Source organism: Oncorhynchus gorbuscha, linkage group LG12, assembly GCF_021184085.1.
Source record: "Oncorhynchus gorbuscha isolate QuinsamMale2020 ecotype Even-year linkage group LG12, OgorEven_v1.0, whole genome shotgun sequence".
Classification (NCBI taxonomy): domain Eukaryota; kingdom Metazoa; phylum Chordata; class Actinopteri; order Salmoniformes; family Salmonidae; genus Oncorhynchus; species Oncorhynchus gorbuscha.
This window is the reverse complement of record NC_060184.1, coordinates 60,708,835-60,735,473: the sequence shown is the minus strand read 5'-3', so window position 1 is coordinate 60,735,473 and position 26,639 is coordinate 60,708,835. Positions and strand designations below refer to the sequence as shown.

Genomic DNA, 26,639 nt, shown 5'->3' with positions numbered 1-26,639 from the left:
GTTAGGTACAGTGAGACTTTTTGTAAAATGGCTTTATAAATTAAAACGTAGCAATGTATCCAACCTACATGTCATTAAAGAGGGCCAACCAACTGTCTGGTAGAGAATGCAGTGATGAGTACTAAATTGTCCCCCATAATAAAGTGCAGCGCGCTATGATAAACTGCATCTATCGGCTTTAATGAAGTGGCATCTGTGTTCCTTTAGAATAGATGATGTCGCCATAGTCTAGGACCGCTAGGAATGTTGACTGAGTAATTTGCTTTCTACTATTTAGCGAGACGCGGGACCAGGTTCTACAGAAGAAGCTTGTTCTTTGGAATATCCTCATGTCGTATAACTATCCATGGGACTTAGAATAGGCTACACAATAGGGCCGAGCTGGATATTCTGATCCGTTTCTAAGCCAAGGTCAGTTATTTGAACTATGCCCTCTACCCCACAGACCTATGCTCTCACTCGTCAGCAATGACACACTGCTCTCATTTGTTCCCTCCCCACTACCAAAGATGATCTATTATATTATCAAGTGACTGCTCTAACAATGGAAATACATGTCCTCAAAGATGGAAGGCAGGCGAGAGGAGGCAACACCAGGATGGATCATTTTAGCCAATAAAAGGGTAGATATGCAAGTGAACAACCAGTGGTGGAAAAAGTACCCAAGTGTCATACCTGAGTGAAGTAAAGATGCCTTAGTAGAAAATGACTTGGGTAAAAGTGAAAGTCAGCCAGTAAAATACTACTTGAGTAAATGTAAAAAAATATCTCTGTGGAAGTCGGGGTTTGAGAAGATGAAAATTCCTGGAGTAGTTGGGGCTCGACGATTGAAGCGTATGTTCAATGGAAAGAAGATAGTGAGAACGTGTCAATGTTTTTTGAAGGGTGAAAGAGGCTGTTCAGTGTGTCTGTCTCTTATGCCAAGGCATCGATAAAAGTTAAAGAATATTCACAACGCCGTTTCACATCCGTTACACTAGTGCTTCTGTTGCCATGGAGACACCACATTCCAGTGCCGTGGGTGCCATTCGCAAGGTGCAGGACCCAGGTACCCTTGAAGAAAGTAGATTTTGGGGCATTTATTGCTATGGTGCACTGCAGGAATGGATAAGAACTCAAGAAAGATCAATATCATTGTATCTGCAGCTGAACGCTTCTTGAGAATGAAGGATGTAATGGGTGAGGAGCTGCATGGTGGACTGACTGCAGCAGCATCCTCTCAGGTCACTGGATCTGAGTAGAGCTCTGAGTGGATTTTATTTTATTTTAAAATTATTTTTACAATTATTTATTGAATATTCGAAACATACAATATACTTGTAGTGAAGCCGCTCAATAACTACATCATACCAGTCATCCAACAGATTCCCATTCAGAGCGACACACAGAAGCACCCAGGGTCAATGCCCAACTCAAGGGCATGTTGACCGATCTACCACCAGGCCAAAGAACGTGAACCCGAACCCTCCAAGCTCCCCCCATGGTTCCCCAATAGCTGTCCCTCAACCATTTGAGACCCTCCCACAGTCCCCCCCCCCCCAGGAAGAAAATCAAAACAATGAATTCCATTCCCCACCCCCAAGAACCCCCCAATGCACCAACAACCAAGAGAATGAACTAAAAGAAAAAAGGAAAAGACAGAAGAAAACAGCAAACAACAATGCAAAAATATTTGTTTAAATTAATATTTTAAAAAAGAACATCAAGGACAATTAAAATCATAACAGCAATCCCAACTGTATATGTTTGTGTGCGTGTCTGGCACTATTACATGTATGTGTGTGTTCTTGTATGTATTTATTTGAATGAGAGTGTGTGTATATGTATGTGTACAAACACCTGCACGGCATCAGCCTCAGGCAAACCGGCATTAGTTGTAAAAACACTGCCACCTAGTGTCATTACTATTTTTTTTTTAACTTTTTTTTTGACCATCATTCTATCTCCCACACAGCAACTCCTCTCCCACTTGTCTCCAATTCCACATAACAACCCTCAGCTTCCCTCAGCCCATCCCATCTATCTCTGCTGGCCACCCACTTTGGGTTTCTACGCAACACATATCTCTCAACTATGCAGTGATGTTTAACATACAATTTCAATCTATCTAATCGAATAGAATCCACAGATTGTGAGTTGAAGATAAATACTTAAAATAAGAGTAGTAGTATATGAGTAATTGACTGACCCGATCTCTCCAGATCTCCTAACAGTACTATTTCTAGGGTCAATTTTAGATCAATGCTATGCATTTTCAGCCATTCCTGAACTGAGAGCAGAAACAGGCTACCTGAGGGCAATACCAAAATAAATGGTCTATTGATTCTGTATCTTCACAACAAAATCTGCAACTTCAATGATTTTGTGCCCCAAATATTCAACATTTTGTTGGTAGCAAGAATTCTACATAATAAGTTTAGCTGAAAAGCATGAAGTCTTTAATCTTGCGTTGTTTTAAATATCAACTCATACACCCTGTACCATGGAATCGGCACATCAAAAATCTCTTCACAACTATTTTGCAATCTGTATGGCACAGTTGTCAATATCCTGGTTCTCAAATGAAAGTGGTATACTTTCCAATTTAAACTATTTTTATTCCTCTGCCAGTTTTGATCCTTTATATTGGGCAGACAGACCAGTTCCCTACCTCCTTCTGCTGCCACCCGCCTCCTCCATTTTTGGGACAATGCTGTAATCAATTGGTTGTACTCTTGGATTGAACAGACCTTTCCGTACAATTGTGATGACTCCATGAAGAACATAACTCTACCTTTCTAATTTACAATATAATTTAAGAACAAAATACCATAAATACTGGTATTTTATCAACCAGCACATTTGAGTTCAGCCATAATATTTGTTGTAATATTTGTTCTATCTTTTCAGGGGGGTGGAATTGAAATTGTAGCCAGCTCTGAAATGCTTGTTTGAAAAAGTGTAAAGTGCTCTGAGTGTATTTTGATGATTTTTGTTTTGTGTTTTGTTTTCGGATTTTTGAGCAGATTCAAAGTTTTAGTTTATTGCCCCTCTTTTTTATTTCCCACATCCAGTAGTGGGCAGCAATGCACCGTTTCCAGTGACGTCTGCCCTAAAATCAGTTTTGCCAAGATAGGGACGCCGTCGCTAGATTTCTAAGGTTTTCAGAGCCCTCCAGCAACTTTTATTGGTAAAAGAGTATACAGTGTTACTGTACGTCTGCCACAGCGACTTTGGGTAGATTTTGCAACTTCCCTGTTTGTGTGTATGTGGCCGCCTGGCTGAGTTCTGCTGGACTGCTCCCTCTCTGTGCCTCCGCCTCCACCTGCTGCTGCGTGAGTGCACCTGTCACTGGCGACCCTTCCCCCGCCTCTCTTCACTCTCTACTCTCTCCCTCGCCTCTCTCCTCTCTCCCCTACCTCTCTCTTCTCTCCACTCTCCATTCTCTCCCCAGCTCTCTCTTCTCTCCACTCTCGGTATGTGGCTTCTATGAAAGTGACCTGGGTTTGCATGTGATCAGGGGTAAATTCATTCCGTCAATACTGTTGAGAAATGTTTCTTAAACAGAAGCAAACAGACGAAATGGTGATAAACATACCTGAATTTGTCCAATCTCTGACTTGCAACTGTTGGACTGATGATTACACCCTAGATCAGCCAGATGCAGCCTTTATTTCTCAAATTACTTTGTAAACTTTCATTCATAGGCTAGGTTGTAGCAACCTCATGATGGGTATAGGGAAAAATATTGTATCATGTAGTAGCCTAAACCTATCGATGTTACATTGAGCTGGGTGAATGGAATTTGAATGGCAGTCATCCAATATGCTGTAATAGAAAAAAGGCCATGCTCATAAAAAAAATCATTGTCCTCCCTCATCTTAACCGCCACTGGCATATACCTGTCATTAAAAATATGAACGCATGTAGACCGCTGATTGGCCAGCTCATCCTCCTCAGGACGATGACATCATCCTCTATGAGGAAATAGCAAGCATTCTTTTACATTTTATTTCTCCAATGTATGCATTGACCTCAAATACGAGTATAGGATGAGTCAACAACATTATTTGGGTATGAGTTGACAAAATATGACCTTTTAAAAGTGAGTTTTCCCTGTACAATTACTATATAACAGCAAACCTTTCCATCTGCCAAATGGCAAAATGTGTAGAATTGCAGGAAATTAGCTTTAAAACAACAGAATGTCCTTGTTTTTCCATGAAAACATTACATTCAATTAGTTGCAAAATGAATAGGAAATATAGTCAAGACGTTGACAAGGTTATAAATAATGATTTTGAATTGAAATAATAATTGTGTCCTTCAAACTTTGCTTTCGTCTAAGAATCCTCCATTTGCAGCAATTACAGCCTTGCAGACCTTTGGCGTTCTAGTGGTCAATTTGTTGAGGTAATCTGAAGAGATTTCACTCCATGCTTCCTGAAGCACCTCCAAAAAGTTGGATTGGCTTGATGGGCACTTCTTACGTACCATACGGTCAAGCTGCTCCCACAACAACTCAATAGGGCCATTACATTATAGACAGAATACCAGCTGACTGCTTCTTCCCTAAATAGTTCTTGCATAGTTTGAAGCTGTACATTGGGTCATAATCCTGTTGTAGGAGGAAATTGGCTCCAATTCAGCTCCATCCACAGGGTATGGCATGGCGTTGCGAAATGGAGGGATAGCCTTTCCTTTTATTTTACCCTATGCACATCTCACACTTTACCAACACCAAAGCACCACCAGATGGCCTCCACCATGCTTGACAGATGGCATCAAGCACTCTTCCAGCATATTTACATTTTTTCTGCAATTCACAAATGTTCTTTGTGATCCGAACACAAACTTAGATTTGCCTGTTCATAACACTTTTTTCCAATCTTCCTCTGTCCAGTGTCTGTGTTCTTTTTCCAGTCTTAATCTTTTCTTTTTATTGGCCAGTCTGAGATATGGCATTTTCTAAGCAGATCTGCCTAGAAGGCCAGCATCCCGGACTCGCTTCTTCAGTGTTGACATTGTGGGTACTATTTAAAGCTGCCAGTTGATGACTTGTGAGGCGTCTGGTTCTCAAATTACACACTCTAATGTATTTGTCCTCTTGCTCAGTTGTGCACCGGGGCCTCCCACTCCTCTTTCTATTCTGGTTAGAGACAGTTTGCGCTGTTCTGTGAAGGGAGTAGAACACAGCGTTGTACGAGATCTTCAGTTTCTTGGCAATTTCTCGCATGGAATAGCCTTAATTTCTCAGAACAAGAATAGGCTGACGAGTTTCAGAAGAAAGTTCTTTGTTTCTGGCCATTTTGAACCTGTAATTGAACCCACAAATGCTGAAGCTCCAGATACTCAACTAGTCTAATTGCGTCTTTAATCAGGACAACAGTTTTCAGCTGTGCTAACATAATTGCAAAAGGGTTTTCTAATGATCAATTAGCTTTTTTAAATGATAAACTTGGATTAGCTAACACAATGTGCCATTGGAACACAGGAGTGATGGTTGCTGATAATGTGCCTCTGTATGCATATGTAGATATTCCATTAAAAATCAGCTGTTTCCAGCTTCAATAGTCATTTACAACATTAGTAATGTCTACACTGTATTTCTGATCAATTTGATGTTATTTTAACGGACAAAAAAGAGCTTTTCTTTCAAAAACAAGGACATTTCTAAGTGACCCCAAACTTTTGAACGGCAGTGTGTATTATATTTCTTTAATGCGCTTGCACAAATATACATATTACATCATGACCTCATCTAGCGACGTCTATTGACAAATGGAGTAACCTAATGTAGCAGGCATGAAAGAAACTTGATTCATGAAGGAAACTTGATTTTGCGTTGTTGGTGGTAGGGGCACTTGATTCAGCAGCCCTAGTGCTGTTGGTGGTAGGGGCACTTGATTCAGCAGCCCTAGTGCTGTTGGTGGTAAGCACACTTAATTCAGCAGCCCTAGTGCTGTTGGTGGTAAGCACACTTGATTCAGCAGCCCTAGTGCTGTTGGTGGTAAGCACACTTGATTCAGCAGCCCTAGTGCTGTTGGTGGTAAGCACACTTGATTCAGCAGCCCTAGTGCTGTTGGTGGTAAGTGGTAAGCACACTTGATTCAGCAGCCCTAGTGCTGTTGGTGTTAAGCACACTTGATTCAGCAGCCCTAGTGCTGTTGGTGGTAAGCACACTTGATTCAGCAGCCCTAGTGCTGTTGGTGGTAAGCACACTTGATTCAGCAGCCCTAGTTCTGTTGGTGGTAAGCACACTTGATTCAGCAGCCCTAGTGCTGTTGGTGGTAAGTGGTAAGCACACTTGATTCAGCAGCCCTAGTGCTGTTGGTGGTAGGCACACTTGATTCAGCAGCCCTAGTGCTGTTGGTGGTAAGCACACTTGATTCAGCAGCCCTTGTGCTGTTGGTGGTAGGCGCACTTTATTCAGCAGCCCTAGTGCTGTTGGTGGTAAGCACACTTGATTCAGCAGCCCTAGTTCTGTTGGTGGTAAGCACACTTGATTCAGCAGCCCTAGTGCTGTTGGTGGTAAGTGGTAAGCACACTTGATTCAGCAGCCCTAGTGCTGTTGGTGGTAGGCACACTTGATTCAGCAGCCCTAGTGCTGTTGGTGGTAAGCACACTTGATTCAGCAGCCCTTGTGCTGTTGGTGGTAAGTGGTAAGCACACTTGATTCAGCAGCCCTAGTGCTGTTGGTGGTAAGCACACTTGATTCAGCAGCCCTAGTGCTGTTGATGGTAAGTGGTAAGCACACTTGATTCAGCAGCCCTAGTGCTGTTGGTGGTATGTGGTAAGCACACTTGATTCAGCAGCCCTAGTGCTGTTGGTGGTAGGTGCACTTTATTCAGCAGCCCTAGTGCTGTTGGTGGTAAGTGGTAAGCACACTTGATTCAGCAGCCCTAGTGCTGTTGGTGGTAGGCACACTTGATTCAGCAGCCCTAGTGCTGTTGGTGGTAAGCACACTTGATTCAGCAGCCCTTGTGCTGTTGGTGGTAAGTGGTAAGCACACTTGATTCAGCAGCCCTAGTGCTGTTGGTGGTAAGCACACTTGATTCAGCAGCCCTAGTGCTGTTTGTGGTAAGTGGTAAGCACACTTGATTCAGCAGCCCTAGTGCTGTTGGTGGTAAGTGGTAAGCACACTTGATTCAGCAGCCCTAGTGCTGTTGGTGGTAGGTGCACTTTATTCAGCAGCCCTGGTGCTGTTGGTGGTAAGTGGTAAGCACACTTGATTCAGCAGCCCTAGCGCCAAGAAGGCAAAGTGTTCCCATTTTTAACAATTTCATGTGTCTGAATGTAGACTCAAGTGCACTTATGGGCCTACCGCTGGCCAATCAGATAGCTCAGATCACCGTGTCTGCACGGTTTCCTCGAGCCACAGACTGTAAAAAGAAGCCTCACCTCAAACACACAGCAAAGTTGATACTGTGAGATTTAAAAACTTTCATACAATGACTTGAGAGAGACTCAACGAATACAGTGAAGAGCTGCTATTTTGATGAGTAAAGTTCATGTTGAAATTGTTATTCATTAATGTCAACACTTTGTTCAACACTTCTATAAGCCATAAAATGTGCATTCATTCTCCCTACTTCCACTCATGCTACAACCAGCACTGCAGCTGCAATGAATATGTAAATATGCAAAGTGTTGCGTTGTTATTATTAGTGGCTTGTGGCTATTTTTTATATCTAGGAATATTTCAATCTCTCTGGTCATAGGAGTAACAACATGAACTGGTGCATGAGGCAGTAATAATGCAGTCCAACTTGAGTTTCACCATCAGCTGGAAGACTGTGTCAAAGACAGTACAGTATGAAGATGGGCAAAAACTGCAAGTGCTGGTTAAGTGTTTTTTGGGGGGGGGGGGGTGAGGAAGAGGATTATTTAAGAGACTGTTTGAAGAGGTAAGGTTTCAGATGTTTTTGGAAGTTGGGCACGGACTCTGCTGTCCTAGCTTCAGGGGGAAGCTGATTCCACCATTGGGGTGCCAGGACGGACAAGAGCTTGGAATGGGCTGAGCAGAACAGAGTGCTTCTCTAACCCCAAACCCCAGTCTAGTCTTCCCGGAAGTCTTGCGATGTTGCGCCTCTGTGTTTAGAAACTCTGTGACTGTGTCCCCTATTCTCAGCGGAGGGAGGGAGAGTGGAGAGATGGTGAGTCGGGTGAGGCACGGTGCTCCCTCCATCAATCTGGTAAAAAAGCCATCAGTCCAGTAATTCTTTTAAATAAAACATATCCCACTCACTCAGCTGTTCCTCACAAGTAAATACAAAATATTACCAGTGTGATCAGATAACTACATTTTTAAATTATAATTTTGAAATGTTCTGAAAAGAACAACATGTATTGGGCCTATAGCCACCTGCACAAACCTCACTGCTGCAGAACTGCTTTTAAGTGGTTAATGTTGCATAGGCTTACGTTTTTTAAAGTCATATTTCAAAAACAATCTGAGCTGTAGATCTCGGCTTGCATTTCGACTCAGAAACGGTTGGTGACCACTGCCCTACATACTGGTCTTGTCAAGAAGAAAAAAATCTGTCAGGGGAGGTTCTCTTCTGCACTGTTCAACCAATCCATTTAATGTGGAGGAGGAGTTAAGATGGAGTGTTACCACAGAGTTTCTAAACCCAGAGGAACAACATTGTGAGACTTCCGTCAACGCTTGTGAAACAGACCAAACAGACTAGGCGGGGGGTTTGGAATTTGAGAAGTCAATGAGAGAAGTGAAAATGCCTTCATTAGTTGTTAATTTTCTCGAAATCTAAAGACATAACCTAGATTCCAGCATATGTCTTAAAGCTGCAATATGTAACTTTCTGAGTGAACTGACAAAATTCACATAGAAATGTTGAGTTTACAGATCTGTGATTCTCATTGAAAGCAAGTCTAAGAAGCAATATATCTGTTCTATGTGTGCTATTTATATGCTTCCTGTTTTTAAGTTTTGTCTTTGCATCTTTTGAAAATACAATATTTTTGGTTATGGAAATCATATTTCACAGCGGTTTAGATGGTACAATGATTATCTACACTATGCTTGTTCGTTTTGTCACATAAACTGAAAATAGGCAAACTATTAGAATTTTAGAAACCAAGAAATAGCGGAGAGATTCCTGCATAGTGCAACTCTAAGTAGTTGAACATGTTATTACTATAACCTAGTGAAAGTGACAAACTGACACGTTTTCATTTTTGTCAAAAACAGATTTATAGCGAACGAGTGCCTTTGATATGAAGGCCTGCACATGCTCAGTTTGGCTCGAGATGAGTTTTAGACCCGGTTATGTGTTTCTACTTGAGACTATAAGTGTGATCTGGAATTTCTATTAGAGATGCAGTTGTAGCCTATCTTCGTACTGTACTGTCTTTGGTGTCACCTTGTTAATATTCAAAAGCGGAATTCACTTCACAGGCTCTCTTTCCATTTGCCCTGAAAACCGGAACATCCGGTTGTTGGGGACTTGGCAGAGAGGCTACAAATGGAGCAGCCTACAGCTACTTTCCTTGAAATATAGTTGCCAACTCTGCGGTTCAGCTGGTACTCTAGGAAACATGGCAGCCGTCAGTAAATATTTTACAGTTAAAAACTCCTCGATAGCTGGGGGAGTCCTACTCGCTTTATGCATCCTGAAGCAAAGAAGAAGAGGAGGCAAGTCAAGTGGGTATGTTGCTGAATAAATTATAATCTTGGTTGTACTTTAATTGTGCATTGCTAGAGTGCCCATGCCACCGGTTCTTGACTGAGGTAAAAAGAGTTTTATATTGGATATTCAGTGGATATTCTTTTTTTCTCTATATTGAACTAATTATGCCATGACTATGAAAATGTTATATTCTGAATCAGGGGTGGATGGAGAACAATCCACTCAACCTTTTGTTGTTATAAAAAAAAATCTGATTCCAGATTTCAATCTTCAATAGATCTTACACAGAGCGTGTCATGATTATGAAAATGGTTATGTTCTGAATCAGTGGAGAATGGACAAAAATCCAGTTAATTTGTATTTATTATAATTTTTTTGCCATTTTCAATCTTCAATAGTTCTTACAAATCGTGCCATGACTATGAAAATTACATATTCCAAATGAAAGGGAGGATGGAGAAAAATACCTGTTTTTTTTTTGTAGTAGTTGAAATGTAATTATGATTTTTTTGGGGTGGCTTTCAATATTCAAAAGCAGTCTGCTTCGAAATGCTGATTTTTAAGGTGGACCTAATCACTGCATGTGGTGTTGCAGCCAGAGTGAATGGGTCCATTCATTAATCACTCTCCTGATCCCACCCCAACAACCTGCCTCTTTAAGAGGAAGAGACGATCCCAAAAGCAGTTAGTTATTTTTGAAAAAATATCAACATTTCAAACCAAAAAAAATTTGTGGATTGTTCTCCATCCTCCCCATTTCAGAATATATATCATTTTTATATTCAGGGAACGCTTTGTGTAAGACCTATTGAAGTCCGAATATCCAACATAAAACTAATTTTACCTTGGTGTGTTCTTGTATCACAGAACTTGTGGCCAGCAATCCAAGTTAGACAGAATTCTTGAATGTCCAATTTGACATATGTAATGTCTTAAATCTGAAAGTCAGTGATGTATTGCAGTTATATAATATTGCGGTTATCCATAAGAGATAAGGGTTGACAGAAGTGTGATGGCAGGGTAGCCTAGTGGTTAGAGCGTTGGACTAGTAACCAAAAGGTTGCAAGGTCATATCCCAGAGCTGACATGGTACACATCTGTCAATCTGCTCCTGAACTGGCAGTTAACCCACAGTTCCTAGGCCATCATTGAAAATAAGAATTTGTTCTTAACTGACTTGCCTAGTTAAATAAAGGTCAAAAACAACAAACATATGTTGCAGTAATTATGTGTTATTATATCTCTGATGTAAGTCTCCATTCTCATTTGCAAACAGTATATATAGGTCTTCATAGCCTGGGTCAGCAGGATAATTGGGGCAAATGTTGCTATATTTAGTAACAAAGACAACACTGTCAGTTTTCCCGCAAGATACAATGACGCTTATTAGCAGCATGCTGCCTGTCAGTAGTATATTGAAAGTTCATTGGACAGTTACAAATTGCTAATTCATTTCAGGTTAAATGCTGTGTCAAGACTCCTTGTGACCTTAGTTTAGCCTACACAACATACACTATGGTTTATTATGGTCATGATGAAACTAATGTTACCTTGGTACTGTGTTGCTATCCTGATGTCCCACATGTCTGTTGGAACATTGTATCTGACTATGTGCCCTATGTCTTTTACAGTACAAAAGGGGGCTCAGAACTGGTGTTGAGCAATGAAGTAAGTATGTAAGTGCATCAACAAATGTATAAAATATCCAACTACATGTCATTGTCACGTTTGTCCCCAACAACTGCTTTGGCTCTATTTGTGCAGGACAAAGCAGCTAAGAAAGACCGGGCGGCGGTGGACTATGTCTTCTTCCTCAGAATCAGCAAGATCCTCCGGATCATGGTGCCTCGATGGTTCTGCAAAGAGGTGAGCCTAGTGGTTGGGTTGTTTTGTTACAGAAAATATGGTCAACAATTGCACATATTGAGCAAAAAAACAAGATCTTAGTATTTCCCAATGGCTTATTATAGGGCCATTATTATGTCATCGGAATAATAATATTAAGTGGATGTCTTTGTAAATGTATGTTCTGTTGCGTCACATCAGCATTGAACCTTGAAGTAATCAATATCTGCGGGAACAGGCGATGCCCTTGCCTTGTAAAGATGGATATGTGTTCCTTCATTGCATCACTTTCACCCCACAACTTATCTCTTTCTCCATGTGTGCCTGTCTCAACATGTTCTACAATATTGTCTAAACTTGTGTGTTCTACAAAACCATGGAGCCTAGACATTGACCTTATATACTGATCCGTTTGTTTGATTAGCCAAGGTTGCGATGACATCTGTTGGGTGTATCAGAGTTGATCCTCTATTGAACTCAATTAACTCTAATAAGACGGAGATACTGGTCATGCTGTTAGTTATGGACATGCCCATTCTACATTTGAACTGCCATGTTTTACTCATTCATTTTTTTTTATTAGTTTGCACACATTACTTACAATACAACATGGGATTGACTTGTTTATGAACATTGTATTGTTTAATCTGAGGGATTTGCTCATCTGGTGTTGTCTGTTCCCCACCTGTCCTGCACCACTTCTCCGTTCCCTCCATTGTTATCACCCCAGACTGGATACCTTCTCTTCATCGCTGCTATGCTGGTGACCCGGACATACTGTGACGTATGGATGATCCAGAACGGAACCATGATTGAAAGGTTAGAACCATAGAGCTATAATAGTGTTCTAATACCAGTTCTACGGTTAGAGCACTGACCATCCATGTGACTTGTTAGGCTGCTTCACTATGACTGTTAACCAGATCATGATAGCCAATGAGTTTGGTGGTGGAAGTGTTGAAAGGGTTAAAATATTATGGTCCGGTTCCCCATACACAGGTTCAGCTTAGTACTGGAATAAGACGCATGTTCAATGGAGATAATAATTGCAGTGCTCTTTACTCCATGACTAGGCTTCGTCTGGGTCTGGGAAACCAGCCCCACATCAAACAGTATTTATTTTCCTGCTCAGGAATTGATTGCTGTCTTTCAATCTCCCATAGTGGTACCATTAGCAGAGATCGCAATCTGTTATTCCTACGTTGCTGTCATACCTTGGGTAACTCTCCACCACGTGATAGTTTTCATAGAACCCAAACCTATAAAACCGATAACCCGTGTTTTCCGTTGTTTGTTGCCTAGTACAGTTAAGCCTTTCAGGCCATAACATTTGTAAACTCAACATGACTAATTGCCATTGGCTGTTCCAACGCCAGTGTATCTATTTGTATAACAAATCATCCTTAATGTCAGAGCTCTGCTTCCATACAATCTCACGGCCAATGCAGCAAAACACTAGCTGGGCCTTATGTGAATGATCCTAAATCATCTTTATACATTTGTTTGGTTGTTACTTTTTCTCCGCTCTCCATGACTTCAAGCTCGGTCACCGGATATGTACTCTATGTGCTTGAGCTAATGCCAATTTTCCTTGTCAATTACTATGACCGTCATGGCAGAGGAGTTGGGTAAAGCACAAGCAGATCTGAAGGAGGCCAGAGGCTAATCACTGCCACTAATGTTGAAGTGAATCAATCGGACAATAGCTATCTGTCCCATGTTTGCTCATTCTTGTGCATGTTGTGGTTTGCAGTGCAATTATCAGTCGCAACAACGCCGATTTCAAGAACTACTTGTTCAAGTGTTGCAAAGCTATGCCAATTGTAAGTGTGTTTTTGGTATTTCATCGCATCCAAAATGTACATGAGTCTAGATGTTAATTGATATACTTGAGTCTGATTTTAAATCTCATATTGCAGTAGTAAGTTGATTGTATAACGAATAGTTTACAAATACCAGACTTCTGAATGTGCTACAGTAGTCCCACAGTACTTCTTTAGTGTTATAATTGTTCTTTTGGTGTAAATTCTCAGAGGTCTGACATCAACATGGCAATATACACTGAATATAAATGATTAACCTCTCTCTACTGTAATTCATCACTTACCAATACTAATGTATTAACAACCATATATTTAATTCATACGTTGGCTGAAATACTGGATAATATGTTGTGCGTGTACATACACAAGCTTGACATTCTGTGCAAATGTACTGTATCTTATTCGCTAGACAATTGGTATTTAATTTGCTCTACGTGTTTTGTATTAAACAGTCCCTCTGCCCATTTAACGAACAAATCCAGATTTCATCACATGCATACTGTGCTCAGAGAACAGACACTGCAATAGGTTGTATTTTGATTAAGCTCTGATAGTAATAGTGTTTTGTGACTGTCCATTTCCAGTTTGCCTTGGTGAATAACCTCTTGAAGCTGGGTCTGAACGAGCTGAAGCTGAAGTTCAGAGAGAGGCTGACCAAACATCTCTACGACGAGTACCTCAAGTAAGCATTGCCTACTGCCTCATCTCAGAACCTTGATGTCTGGCTTTTTCGCAAACATTTCAATAGGGACTACAGATAAATAGTTATCTAACTAAATATGGTGCAATGGTATGTTGTACATGGTCCCTAACAATAAATAACAGCCAATCTACAAATGAATTCACTCAACATGTGCCATCCCCAGAGGATACACATACTACAAAATGGGCAACCTGGATAACCGCATTGCCAACGCTGACCAGCTGCTGACTCAAGACGTAGAGAAGTTTTGTAACAGTGTGGTTGACCTCTACTCCAATCTCAGCAAGGTACAGTAGAGTTGACCTAAACCATAATTTTTACTACTGTTTACCTCTGTGTTTGTGTGTGTGGTTCCAAGGTGTCTGGTGCGAATTTGTATAGTATTTGTAGAACATCTTAGTCAATCATTAACTTCTTGTGTAAATCATAATATTGCTGAAAACAAGCTATCCAGAAAGCTACGTAGTGTAAAATGTACACTTACTGCATCTCTCCTTTAGCCTCTCTTGGACATTGGACTGTACATCTTCAAGCTGACGTCTTCCATCGGAGCCCAGGTGAATATATATATATATATACTCCGATTCCAGAGGCATCCAATAGATTCCATTCAGGTTTTAACAGGATGTAATGTCACTGTTTCACTCAGGGCCCATCGAGTATGATGGCCTACCTGCTGATCTCAGGCCTGTTCCTGACCAGACTGCAGAAGCCCATCGGTAAGATGACTGTCATTGAGCAGCGCTACGAGGGAGAGTACCGATACGTCAACTCACGACTCATCACCAACAGGTAAAGACCTGGATCTACACTGACTTTGTCATGGGTTGGCAATACAGTGTTTTCTGACTAAAGTAAAACCTGTTAAATAAATCCTCAGTCAAGGAGCGAGGTCTTTAAAAAAAGAGAACTAACTTATGTTAAACATGTACTGTTTTGCCATAGTGAGGAGATTGCCTTCTACAATGGCAACATGAGAGAGAAACAGACGATTCATTCAACATTTAAGAAACTGGTAAGTACCATTAGTCCTTTGTCAGTAAGAGGGATATTAAAGATTTCTTCGTTCACTTCCATCTCAACGGGCTAATAATGTTGTGATACCTTTACTGCTGATTGTGGTTGGAACTGTCTCTACAGTGTCTAATAATGTTGTGATACCTTTACTGCTGATTGTGGTTGGAACTGTCTCTACAGTGTCTAATAATGTTGTGATACCTTTACTGCTGATTGTGGTTGGAACTGTCTCTACAGTGTCTAATAATGTTGTGATACCTTTACTGCTGATTGTGGTTGGAACTGTCTCTACAGTGTCTAATAATGTTCTGATACCTTTACTGCTGATTGTGGTTGGAACTGTCTCTACAGTGTCTAATAATGTTCTGATACCTTTACTGCTGATTGTGGTTGGAACTGTCTCTACAGTGTCTAATAATGTTGTGATACCTTTACTGCTGATTGTGGTTGGAACTGTCTCTACAGTGTCTAATAATGTTCTGATACCTTTACTGCTGATTGTGGTTGGAACTGTCTCTACAGTGTCTAATAATGTTGTGATACCTTTACTGCTGATTGTGGTTGGAACTGTCTCTACAGTGTCTAATAATGTTCTGATACCTTTACTGCTGATTGTGGTTGGAACTGTCTCTACAGTGTCTAATAATGTTCTGATACCTTTACTGCTGATTGTGGTTGGAACTGTCTCTACAGTGTCTAATAATGTTGTGATACCTTTACTGCTGATTGTGGTTGGAACTGTCTCTACAGTGTCTAATAATGTTCTGATACCTTTACTGCTGATTGTGGTTGGAACTGTCTCTACAGTGTCTAATAATGTTGTGATACCTTTACTGCTGATTGTGGTTGGAACTGTCTCTACAGTGTCTAATAATGTTCTGATACCTTTACTGCTGATTGTGGTTGGAACTGTCTCTACAGTGTCTAATAATGTTGTGATACCTTTACTGCTGATTGTGGTTGGAACTGTCTCTACAGTGTCTAATAATGTTCTGATACCTTTACTGCTGATTGTGGTTGGAACTGTCTCTACAGTGTCTAATAATGTTGTGATACCTTTTTGTCTTCTATCTTCTCAGGTCGACCATTTGCACAAGTTCATCTTCTTCCGCTTCTCTATGGGCTTTGTAGACAGCATGGTCGCTAAGTGTAAGATCTGATGTTTTAAACCTACAGCTTATGATCATGTCCTCCAATACATAGCCAGAGATATAGCCGTCGGATTAAATGGCGGCTATAGCTATATCCAACGCCTAGTGGTTAGAGCGTTGGACTAGTAACCGGAAGGTTGCGAGTTCAAACCCCCGAGCTGACAAGGTACAAATCTGTCGTTCTGCCCCTGAACAGGCAGTTAACCCACTGTTCCCAGGCCGTCATTGAAAATAAGAATGTGTTCTTAACTGACTTGCCTGGTTAAATAAAGGTAAAATAAATAAATATGGCTGTCAGTCAACTTGCCATTGTCCAGACATCAAATTATTGCTTTGCTAGGCGACAAAATAACATTGTTCAATACAGAATTGGTTTTCCACCAGAGCTATGAGTCACTTCTTGGGTCTCTTCCCCCCTGCAGATATGGCCACCGTGGTGGGCTACCTGGTGGTGAGTCGGCCCTTCCTCAACCTGTCCGACCCCCGCCACATGAACAGCACCCAAGCTGAGCTGATGGAAGACTATTACCAGAGTGGCAGGATGCTGCTGAGTCTGGCCCAGGCTCTGGGAAGGATCGTACTGGCTGGCAGAGATATGACCAGGCTTTCCGGGTGAGCCTTCACTCTTCCCAAAACACTGATCCCCATCGCCAATTCCATTGAATCGATTTGAATTGATGCCATTTAATCCGACGGCTTCTCCAGCCAGAGACCACATAACGGACATCACTCCCGTCTTTCCATGCCTTCACTCTACTCTTCCATCACGGCTCTTCATGCTTTCACTCCCAAGTGCTGTGTAGGTGGTCTTCTGCTATAGGCCTGTCTCTCCTTCCCAACAGGTTCACCATGCGTATCACTGAGCTCAGGAAGGTCCTGAAAGAACTGAACTCTGGGAAATACGAGCGTACCATGGTCTCCCATCAGAACAAAGAATCATTAGGTGTAGAAAGAGTCACACTGGTCCCGGGCAGCGGACAGATCATCAACGTAGACCACATCATCAAGTATGTGTGACAATCCTCAGTGCATTGCTGTACATAATATTGGCCGCATGAAATCACTTTAATATTTTACTTTTACCTCACTGAAGTTGTCCAAAGCCAAGGTGTTTTCTGAGGTCTGAGCATGAATCGTCACTAAGAACAGTGTCTGACTGTGTTGGTGTTGCAGGTTTGAACACACACCACTAGCAACACCCAATGGAGATGTCCTGATCAAGGACCTGACCTTTGAAGTGGGCATCTCTTTCTTTCCTTTGTATATTTTATTTAACCTTTTTATTTGTGCATATGGTTAGTCTCACTGAGAACTCACAGGTCTCTTGCAAAATAGATGTCATGAGATGGTAAAGCTACCATGACTTTGGCTTCCCTCGCCAATGAATGTGTGCCACTCGTCTAGTCATTCAGTTTGACCTAAGTACACTCAAACAACTTAGACTTTAATGGGTGATGTTGAAGTGGTGTTGACATTCAAAGTTCGGAGGGCCACGCTGGATGTTACAATGAGGTTATATGCCCTCCCCGACACTCTCGCTTTCACTCTCTCTTTCTTCAGGTGCGGTCTGGTACCAACGTGTTAGTGTGTGGGCCCAATGGCTGTGGCAAGAGCTCACTCTTCAGAGTACTGGGAGAGGTGAAGAATTGTCTGTTTTTATGATCTTGTTCTATTTATTCATACTGACATGACTGTCTATGTAAGATAAGATGTGGCAATGGAAGATCTTGTAATAATGGAAGTACTGCAACTAAGTCAAACATTTTGGTTCAAGTGTCTTAAGAGCACAGTCGGCCATGGAGGTAACATTAGGTGTGTTGTTGACTCTATAGCTCTGGCCTCTGTTCGGAGGGCAGCTGACCAAGCCTGAGCGAGGGAAGCTCTTCTATGTTCCTCAGGTAACTAAATGGACACTTTGAGTCTCTTATATTACCAATGTTATATTCTATTCCATGTTTTGGCAAATTGGCAGCCATATTGGCTCTACTGGAAGGCTGTTCCATCTTATTTTAGAGACCGTACATGACCCCTGACCTCTTCCATCTTAATGTAGAGACCCTACATGCCCATTGGCACGCTGAGGGATCAGGTGATCTACCCTGACACCTATGAGGAGCAAAAGAGGAAAGGCATCTCTGACCAGGTGCTGAAGGAGTACCTGGGCAACGTCCAGTTAGGTCACATCCTGGACAGAGAGGGGACTTGGGACACCGTGCAGGACTGGATGGATGTCCTCAGTGGAGGAGAGAAGCAGAGGATGGCGGTAAGACGTTTTCTTTTTTTGATTCTTTCTTCAGCTTTTAATCGAAGCTTTCTCAAGCTTACATCATCACATTCTAATTCAGTTTATTACAGAATTAAGGTGATTGACTTTGTTTTGTATGTGTGATGTTTGTCTCTGTCTGTAGATGGCAAGGTTGTTCTACCACAAACCTCAGTTTGCCATCTTGGATGAGTGCACCAGTGCTGTGAGTGTAGATGTGGAGGACTTCATCTACAGTCACTGCAGAACGGTACGGATAGCCCCAACCCCCTCCAGCCTTTAATCTGGACTCTAAGCATGTACTGTGATATGTCTGAGTGTTTACTTCCATCTTTACACAACTTCAGTTTAATAAATAACAGCACACCTTACATACACGTTATGTCTGCAGCATAGTTCATATAGTTCCTCATGTAATTATTTGGTCTGACAAGTGTTTGTGTCGCATCTTTTTGGCTCTTATCTTATGACTGGTTTGTTACTTTATCCACAGGTTGGCATCAGTCTGTTCACTGTCTCTCACAGAAAGTCTTTGTGGAAACACCATGAGGTAAGATGACATCCTTTCTGGAAACACCGTTAGGTGGGTCTGTGGCTTCTGATGTGTCAGTGTACAGTATGTTGTTTTGCTGTGATACATCTGGGAGTTTTTAGTGGGAAACTCCTTCAGGCAGTTTTCTAAGATGTAGCTTTTGTTTCATTTGTGTCATGTCAGTCAAAACGTTTTGGTGAAGTTCCCCTGGTAGTGTTTTTTTAATGGTGAGTTTAAGAACATTTAGAATGATAAATAGATTTGAAACTTGTATCTCATTATGGTGAAATAAGTATAGCCAGTTATAATTGTAATGGCTTAGCAGATAATAAGAAATATATCAGTATTTACCTGGCTAAAAGCGAATGAATATAATATATATTGTTTATAACTAATTCAATTTGATCAAATTTTTGATCAAATTTTATATAAAAAAATAAGACATTGTAATAATAGTCATCTAATATAATAGTCACCTGACAAAATATATTTCTCCCATAGGCAATCAAATTCAAAAGGGCCGATGATAGTCATTAACAGTCATTTTGATCCAAATGTGCAAATTGTCCAAACAGATCCTCCAGGTAGATGGATGATTCTAAATGTTTTGAACCATGATGGGAGGTCATAATAAGGTTTTAAATACCTCACGAACTTAAGGAAATCACCAATGTCATGGATATATTGGAATTAGTGGATATATGGAGGCTTAAATAGCCTGACCTAGTGAGACATACACGATGGAGGCTCAATCAAGCATGTCGTCCTGACTACTTTCTTATGTCATTCTCTCTGGCACCAAAATTAACAATGTGTTGATAGGGGACAGAATGCAGTCAGACCATCAAATAATTGGCATTATTATTCTTTCCATGTGGATGACGATATTGGAAATTTTATCAAAGGCTATTGGATGATAACTTGTTTTTAACAAGGACAGAATCATTTATAATTGACTTTTTCCAACGTAACATAGGTACAAGCAGATCCCCTTATTGTATGGGACACTTTTAAATGTTCCTTTAGAGGCCATGCAATTCAGTACTCATCTCTTAAACAAAAGCAATGTAGGTCAAGGAGTCCACACAAACAAAGGAAATGCAAGGACTAACAGTACAGATAGTTAGCAATAAAAAACTGTACCACAGAGGCTCAGAGTAAGTTAGAGAAAAAACAAAAAGAAATGGAGGAACTTATTCAAGAAAGATCCAGTGTAATATATTATTTAAAAAATAAAGCAAACTGGATGGAATATGGGGAAAAAGGCACAAAGAATTCCCTGAAACTTGTTACAAGTGACTGAGTCAACCATTATTCATTAAAAAAAAACATTTTGAAAGAGGAAGTAAAGTACTTTAAGCACATGTTTTCATTTGTCTCCTCCATCTCCACTAACCGACTCTAATTGTATGGATTTTTTCCCTATTAATAATGTCAAATTAACATCTGTACAGAAAGACTCATGTGAAGGACAAATGACAGAGGAACATCTTGATGCAATTAAAGCCTTTAATTCCAGGAAAACCCCAGGACTGGATGGCATACCAGAGGAGTTATACCAAACCTTTTTGATATACTCAGAGGACTGTTATTAGCATGTTTTAACCACTCCTGTATAAATGGTAGATTATCGGACACTCAACAAGGTCTGATTTCATTATTACTGAAACAGGATCCAAGTGGTAAATATAAAGATCCAGTCTAAAACAATTGGAGGCCTCTTACACTTCAGTGTTGTGATGCAAATGTTTTTAGCAAAATGCATAGCTGATTAAAATGTTAAAAGGTATTGCTGGATATTATTAATCCTAACAGGTTTTTTACATGGACAATACATTGGAGATAATATATGACAAGTGTAAACAATAGAACACTATGAAACATCTGGGAAACCAGGCATGTATTCATAGCTGACTTTGAAAAGTTTTTGATAGAGTATGACTGGAGTTTATATACAGTATAAATGCCTGGAATATTTCAATTGTGGAGAATCTCTTGTGTTAAAGTTATGTATAGTAACCCTAGGTGTAAAATAGTAAATATTCAATGTTTTAAACTTTCAAGAGGAGTAAAACAAGGTTATCCACTATTGGCATATCTATTTCTTATTGCCATTGAAAAGTTAGCTGTTAAGATCTGGCAATAATATCAAGGGGTTAGAAATCCACTGTACGCTGATGACTTTTCTTTTAAATCCACAATTTGAATCATGCCACAGCCTCATCGAGGCTAAGAGGATCTTGATATTTTTACAACAAAATTATGTGTACTATATTACGTATTGGATCACAAAAAATACAACTTTTACATTACTGTGTAGTTTACCAATAAAATGGTCTGACAGTGATGTGGACATAGTCAGTATACATATCCAGAAAGAAAGAAATGATCTCACTACAATACATTTAATAGAAAGTTACCAAAAATGGATCAAATCTTGCAACAATGGAAAGGAAAATACCTGTATTTTTGGAAAAATTGAAAAATGGAAAAAATATTCCATTTGATTTGGAATGGCAAGTCAGGCTAAATTAAAGTCTTATTTATATAATGAATTTTAATTAGGAGGGCAGATATTCTGAAATTTCAAAGCATTTGACCTCTCACTAAAGGCATCAATCATACAAAAGTTATACTTCAATCCGAACTGGTCCTCTAACAAATTAGTAGGAATATCGCACCCCATGTTCAAGAATGGCCCTTTTCCCTTTATTCAGATTACAACCTCTCACTTTTGGTTATTTGAAAATGAAATCTCCAAAATATCACTTTTTTTAAAAGAAGCCATAGAAAGTTGGTTGCAATTTCAGTTTAATTCACCAGAAAAGACAGAACAAATAATACCACAAATATTGTGGTTTAACTCAAATATACTAACTGATAAAAAAAAATACAAAAAATAAAAAAGTATAATCTTGGTAAATTATATCATAAATAGGACTGGTGGAATTATGTCACACAAGCAACTAACAAAAATATATGGTTCTACCCAAAAGTACAACCTAATAATTGAAGCATTACCGCAAAAATGGAAGAGGCAAGTGAAGGGGGGGAAAGTAATGAACTTGTCTGTTGGCCCTGCATTAAAGACCAAAACTGGTTAAAGAAAATTGTGATAAATATAAAAGTATACCAGTTTAATTTAAGGACCAAAAAGTTGGCACCTGTGCCATATAGATTGCAAGGAAGTTGGGAAGTGATTTTCAATGTACCGATTCCATAGCACAATTGTTTTTATTTCAATTATTCTACAAAATTCTTCCAAACAAGAGAATGTTGTATGTATATAGATATATATGGGGGCTCTGCAGAAAGCTGCAAGGAGACATAGTCATTAGATCATTTGTTTTGGTACTGTCCATATGTAGCTTATTTCTGGTCGCAGGTCCTGGAATGGCTGAAGAAATGCAACATTTACCTGGAGCTAACTCTGCAGATAGCACTATTATCGGATTTTGAAAAGTCATAGTCAATCAATCACTAATATAATAATAATTTTACCAAAAATGTTCATCTGTAATTTAAAATCTATAGAAACTATAAGAATAGAAAGGTTCAGAACTTTTGTGAAACAGCACAGTTCAAAAATATATGGCAAATAGAAATCCAGTATGGACGGTGTTCAGAGATAGATGGGAGGGGTTGAATGGAGCTGAAGGGTGGGACTAATGACAACAAGGTAACAAAGGTAAATATACTGTGTCTGTAAAATGTATATAGGTTCACAACTTTTGTGGAACAGCACAGTTAAAAAAAATATGTGGCAACTAGAAATCAAACTGGATGGACATCAGAAACAGATGGGAGAGGTTGAGGGTAGAGGAAGGACATCAGAAATAGATGGGAGAGGTTGAGGGTAGAGGAAGGACATCAGAAATAGATGGGAGAGGTTGAGGGTAGAGGAAGGACAGGACTTCAATTACATTGATGGAAGCTGCAATCTGCAATCTATCTGCAATATCAAAGCTGATCTACCCTACGTTATTTTTGTAAATGCCTGGTTATGGAACCACACTTTGAAAACATTTTGCTGCCAGAAATACCCTTTGAATTTTTGTTTTGTAACTTCCTCCAGTACTACCTTCACATGGACGGAAGAGGGAACTACGACTTCAAACCTATCACTGAGGAGACCATAGAGTTCGGCTCCTAGAGGAGCGTCAACGACACACACACCATCCTCCGGCCTGAAGAAAGGCGCCCACTAATTCTGCACTTAAAACAAACCTAGACTACTGTTTTTAATCAATTGTAACCTCGTTTGTTGTTTTCTTTTGACAAGATGTATTTAAATGATCAGATATGTTAGTCTGGTTAAGTAAACATTTGTCAACGGTGATTGTATGTGTTTGTTAAACACTCTACAACAACGCTTTCTTAGTGTCCAACAAGCTTCTTCTGCCCTTAACCTTGTTCTGAACACCTCCAAAACAAAGGTCATGTGGTTTAGTAAGAAGAATGCCCCTCTCCCCACCAGTGTGATTTCTACCTCTGAGGGTTTAGAGCTTGAGGTAGTTACCTCATAGAAGTACTTGGTAGTATGGCTAGACGGTACACTGTCCTTCTCTCAGCACATATCAAAGCTGCAGGCTAAAACTAGGTTTTTCCTCTATTGTAAATGCTCCTCTTTCACCCCAGCTGCCAAACTAATCCTGATTCAGATGACCATGCTAGACTATGGAGACGCCATTTATAGATCAGCAGGTAAGGGTGCTCTCGAGCGGTTAGATGTTCTTTACCATTCGGCCATCAGATTTGTCACCAATGCTCCTAATAGGACACATCACTGCACTTTATACTCCTCTGTAAACTTGTCATCTCTGTATACCCGTCGCAAGACCCACTGGTTGATGCTTGTTTATAAAACCCTCTTTGGCCTCACTCCCCCTCAGTCCCCCTATCTGAGATACCTACTGCAGCCCTCATCCTCAACATACAACACCCAGTCACATTCCAAAGGTCCCCAAAGCACACACATCCCTCGGTCGCTCCTCTTTTCAGTTTGCTGCAGCTTGCGACTGGAACGAGCTGCAAAAAACACTCAAATTGGACCATTTTTATCCCCATCTCTTCATTCAAAGAGTCAATCATGGATACTTACATATGTGGCTGCTTTGCGTGACATATTGTTGTCTCTACCTTCTTGCCCTTTGTGTTGTTGTCTGTGCCCAATAGGGGCGGCAGGCAGCCTGGTGGTTAGAGTGTTGGGCCAGTAACTGAAAGGTTGCTGGATCGAATCCCTGAGGTGACAAGATAAAAATGTCCTGCTTCTGGGCATGGCAGTGAACCCCCTGTTCCCGAATAATCAAAAACATGGATGTTGATTAAGGCAGCCCCCCACACCTCTCTGATTCTGTGCGGTTGGCTTAAATGCAGAAGACCCATTTCAGTTGAAGGCATTAAGTTGTACAACTGACCAGGTATCCCCCTTTCCCAATAATGTTTGCACCATGTTTTGTGCTGCTGCTATGTTGTGTTGCTGCAATGCTGTGTTTCCATGTGATGCTGCCATGCTATGTTGTCTTAGGTCTCTCTTTATGTAGTGTTGTGGTCTCTCTCTTGTTGTGATGTGTGTTTTGTCCTATTTTCATTTTATTATTTTTAATCCCAGCCCCCGTCCGGGCAGGAGGCCTTTTGGTAGGCCGTCATTGTAAATAAGAATTTGTTCTTAACTGACTTGCCTCGTTAAATAAATAATTATATAAAAATATGACTTGTAATTTATGGTCCAAGTTGGCCTAGATGAATTATGATTGCATTATACACCTGCAAACTGAATTCATATTTCATAATAATTCACATGAGTTAGCTCATACAGATAACTGCACTGCCTAGGTGATGGGTTTAGTGATCCTGTAGGCAAGTAACTGAGGGAACGCAACAGTATAATCAATATCTTGTCTTTTGCTAAGAGCTATTTCTACCAAGGTATATGTACATTTGAAGTCGGAAGTTTACATACACTTAGGTTGGAGTCATTAAAACTCGTTTTTCAACCACTCCCATCCAGACCCATTTGCGACCAAGCTTTAACTTCCTGACTGATGACTTGATGTTGCTTTAATATATCCACATAAATTTCCTTCCTCATGCTACCATCTATTTTGTGAAGTGCACCAGTCCCTCCTGCAGCAAAGCACCCCCACAACATGATGCTGCCAATCCCGTGGTTCGCGGTTGGGATGGTGTTCTTCAGCTTGCAAGGCTCCCCCTTTTTCCTCCAAACATAATGACGGTCATTATGGCCAAACCGTTCTATTTTTGTTTCATCAGACTGGAGGACATTTCTCCAAAATGTTGCAAACCGTAGTCTGGCTATTTTATTGCGGTTTTGGAGCAGTGGCTTCTTCCTTGCTGAGCGGCCATTCAGGTTATGTCGATTATAGAACATGTTTTACTGTGGATATAGATACTTTTGTACCTGTTTCCTCCAGCATCTTCACAAGGTCCTTTGCTGTTCTGGGATTGATTTGCAGTTTTTGCACCAAAGTACTTTCACCTCTAGGAGACAGAACGCGTCTCCTTCCTGAGCGGTATGACGGCTGTGTGGTCCCATGGTGTTTATACTTGCGTACTATTGTTTGTACAGATGAACGTGGTACCTTAAGGTGGTTGGAAATTGCTCCCAAGGATGAACCAGACATGCGGAGGTCTACAAAAAAAATTCTGAGGTCTCGGCTGATTTCTTTTGATTTTCCCATGATGTCAAGGAAAGAGGCACTGAGTTTGAAGGTAGGCCTTGAAATGCTTCCACAGGTACACCTCAAATTGACTCAAATGATGTCAGAAGCTTCTAAAGCCATATCATTTTCTGGAATTTCCCAAGCAGTTTAAAGGCACAGTCAACTTAGTGTATGTAAACTTCTGACCCACTGGAATTGTGATACAGTGAAATAATCTGTCTGTAAACAATTGTTGGAAAAATTACTTGTGTCATGCACAAAGTAGATGTCCTAACCGACTTGCCAAAACTATAGTTTGTTCACAAGAAATTTGTGTAGTGGTTGAAAAAGGAGTTTTAATGACTCCAACCTAAGTGTATGTAAACTTCCGACTTCAATTGTATAATATTCAGATGAAGCTGCTGCTTGCCCCACCGGGGTGAAATCACTCCATGTGATTTCCTAGCCTAGTTCCTGATCCTTTGGTACTGTCAAGGACCAGGCTATTCCTTATGGAGGAGAGAAAATCTGATCTGCTGTAGAGTAAAGGGGAAGTGAAGCCTGAAGCTCGAGACTCCCGTCCTCTCAGTGACTTCGTCCCAAATGGCTCCCTTTTCCATATATAGTGCACTAATTTTGTCCAGTGCCATCTAGTGGATCGGTGCAATTTGGGATGCTACCAAAGTGTTCCAGAGAAGCAGCCTGAGTAAGGCTCTTGCCAGAATGACAAATCTTTCATTCCAAATAAGTACTCACTATGTGGTCGATATCTGTGCAGCGCTCAGGCGACCCTCTTCGAACACAACGTCTGTCTCTGAGGCACTACTTCCATTACTACAGTAATTCTCAGGCTGCGTGTAGCAGTATGTAGGCTTGGCACTTGATGACTGACTATTGATTTATGTGGAATTGTATGAAATGTGACATTGTAGGAAATGTGTTACCCCTCCTTGTATCAGGATGGTGCACTTGATCAGCAGACCCCAGAAACCTTTTTTTCTTGGCCCCTCGCCG

The 26,639-nt window shown here is 40.6% G+C and overlaps 1 protein-coding gene across 1 annotated transcript; it reads left to right on the top strand.

Moving 5' to 3' along the window:
* Positions 1 to 9,424: 9,424 nt before the first annotated feature.
* On the top strand, positions 9,425 to 23,709 carry LOC123991192 (ATP-binding cassette sub-family D member 3-like). Its single transcript, XM_046292510.1, has 20 exons — positions 9,425 to 9,647; positions 11,261 to 11,297; positions 11,394 to 11,495; positions 12,205 to 12,293; positions 13,228 to 13,297; positions 13,882 to 13,979; positions 14,164 to 14,287; positions 14,501 to 14,557; positions 14,650 to 14,792; positions 14,946 to 15,015; positions 16,097 to 16,166; positions 16,591 to 16,780; positions 17,011 to 17,175; positions 17,342 to 17,405; positions 17,729 to 17,806; positions 18,001 to 18,066; positions 18,222 to 18,431; positions 18,577 to 18,681; positions 18,925 to 18,981; positions 23,039 to 23,709. The coding sequence occupies exons 1-20, from the start codon at positions 9,538 to 9,540 to the stop codon at positions 23,114 to 23,116; spliced, it is 1,983 nt and encodes a 660-aa protein (XP_046148466.1). The 5' UTR covers positions 9,425 to 9,537; the 3' UTR covers positions 23,117 to 23,709.
* Positions 23,710 to 26,639: the final 2,930 nt, after the last annotated feature.

What these genes read in the sequence shown, in the direction of transcription:
- LOC123991192 (XM_046292510.1), top strand. Translation starts at nt 9,538, where the DNA reads ATGGCAGCCGTCAGTAAATATTTTACAGTTAAAAACTCCTCGATAGCT. An exon ending in CTCGATGGTTCTGCAAAGAG is followed by an intron (nt 11,496 to 12,204) that starts GTGAGCCTAGTG and finishes TTATCACCCCAG; the next exon opens with ACTGGATACCTTCTCTTCAT. An exon ending in TCTACAGTCACTGCAGAACG is followed by an intron (nt 18,682 to 18,924) that starts GTACGGATAGCC and finishes CTTTATCCACAG; the next exon opens with GTTGGCATCAGTCTGTTCAC.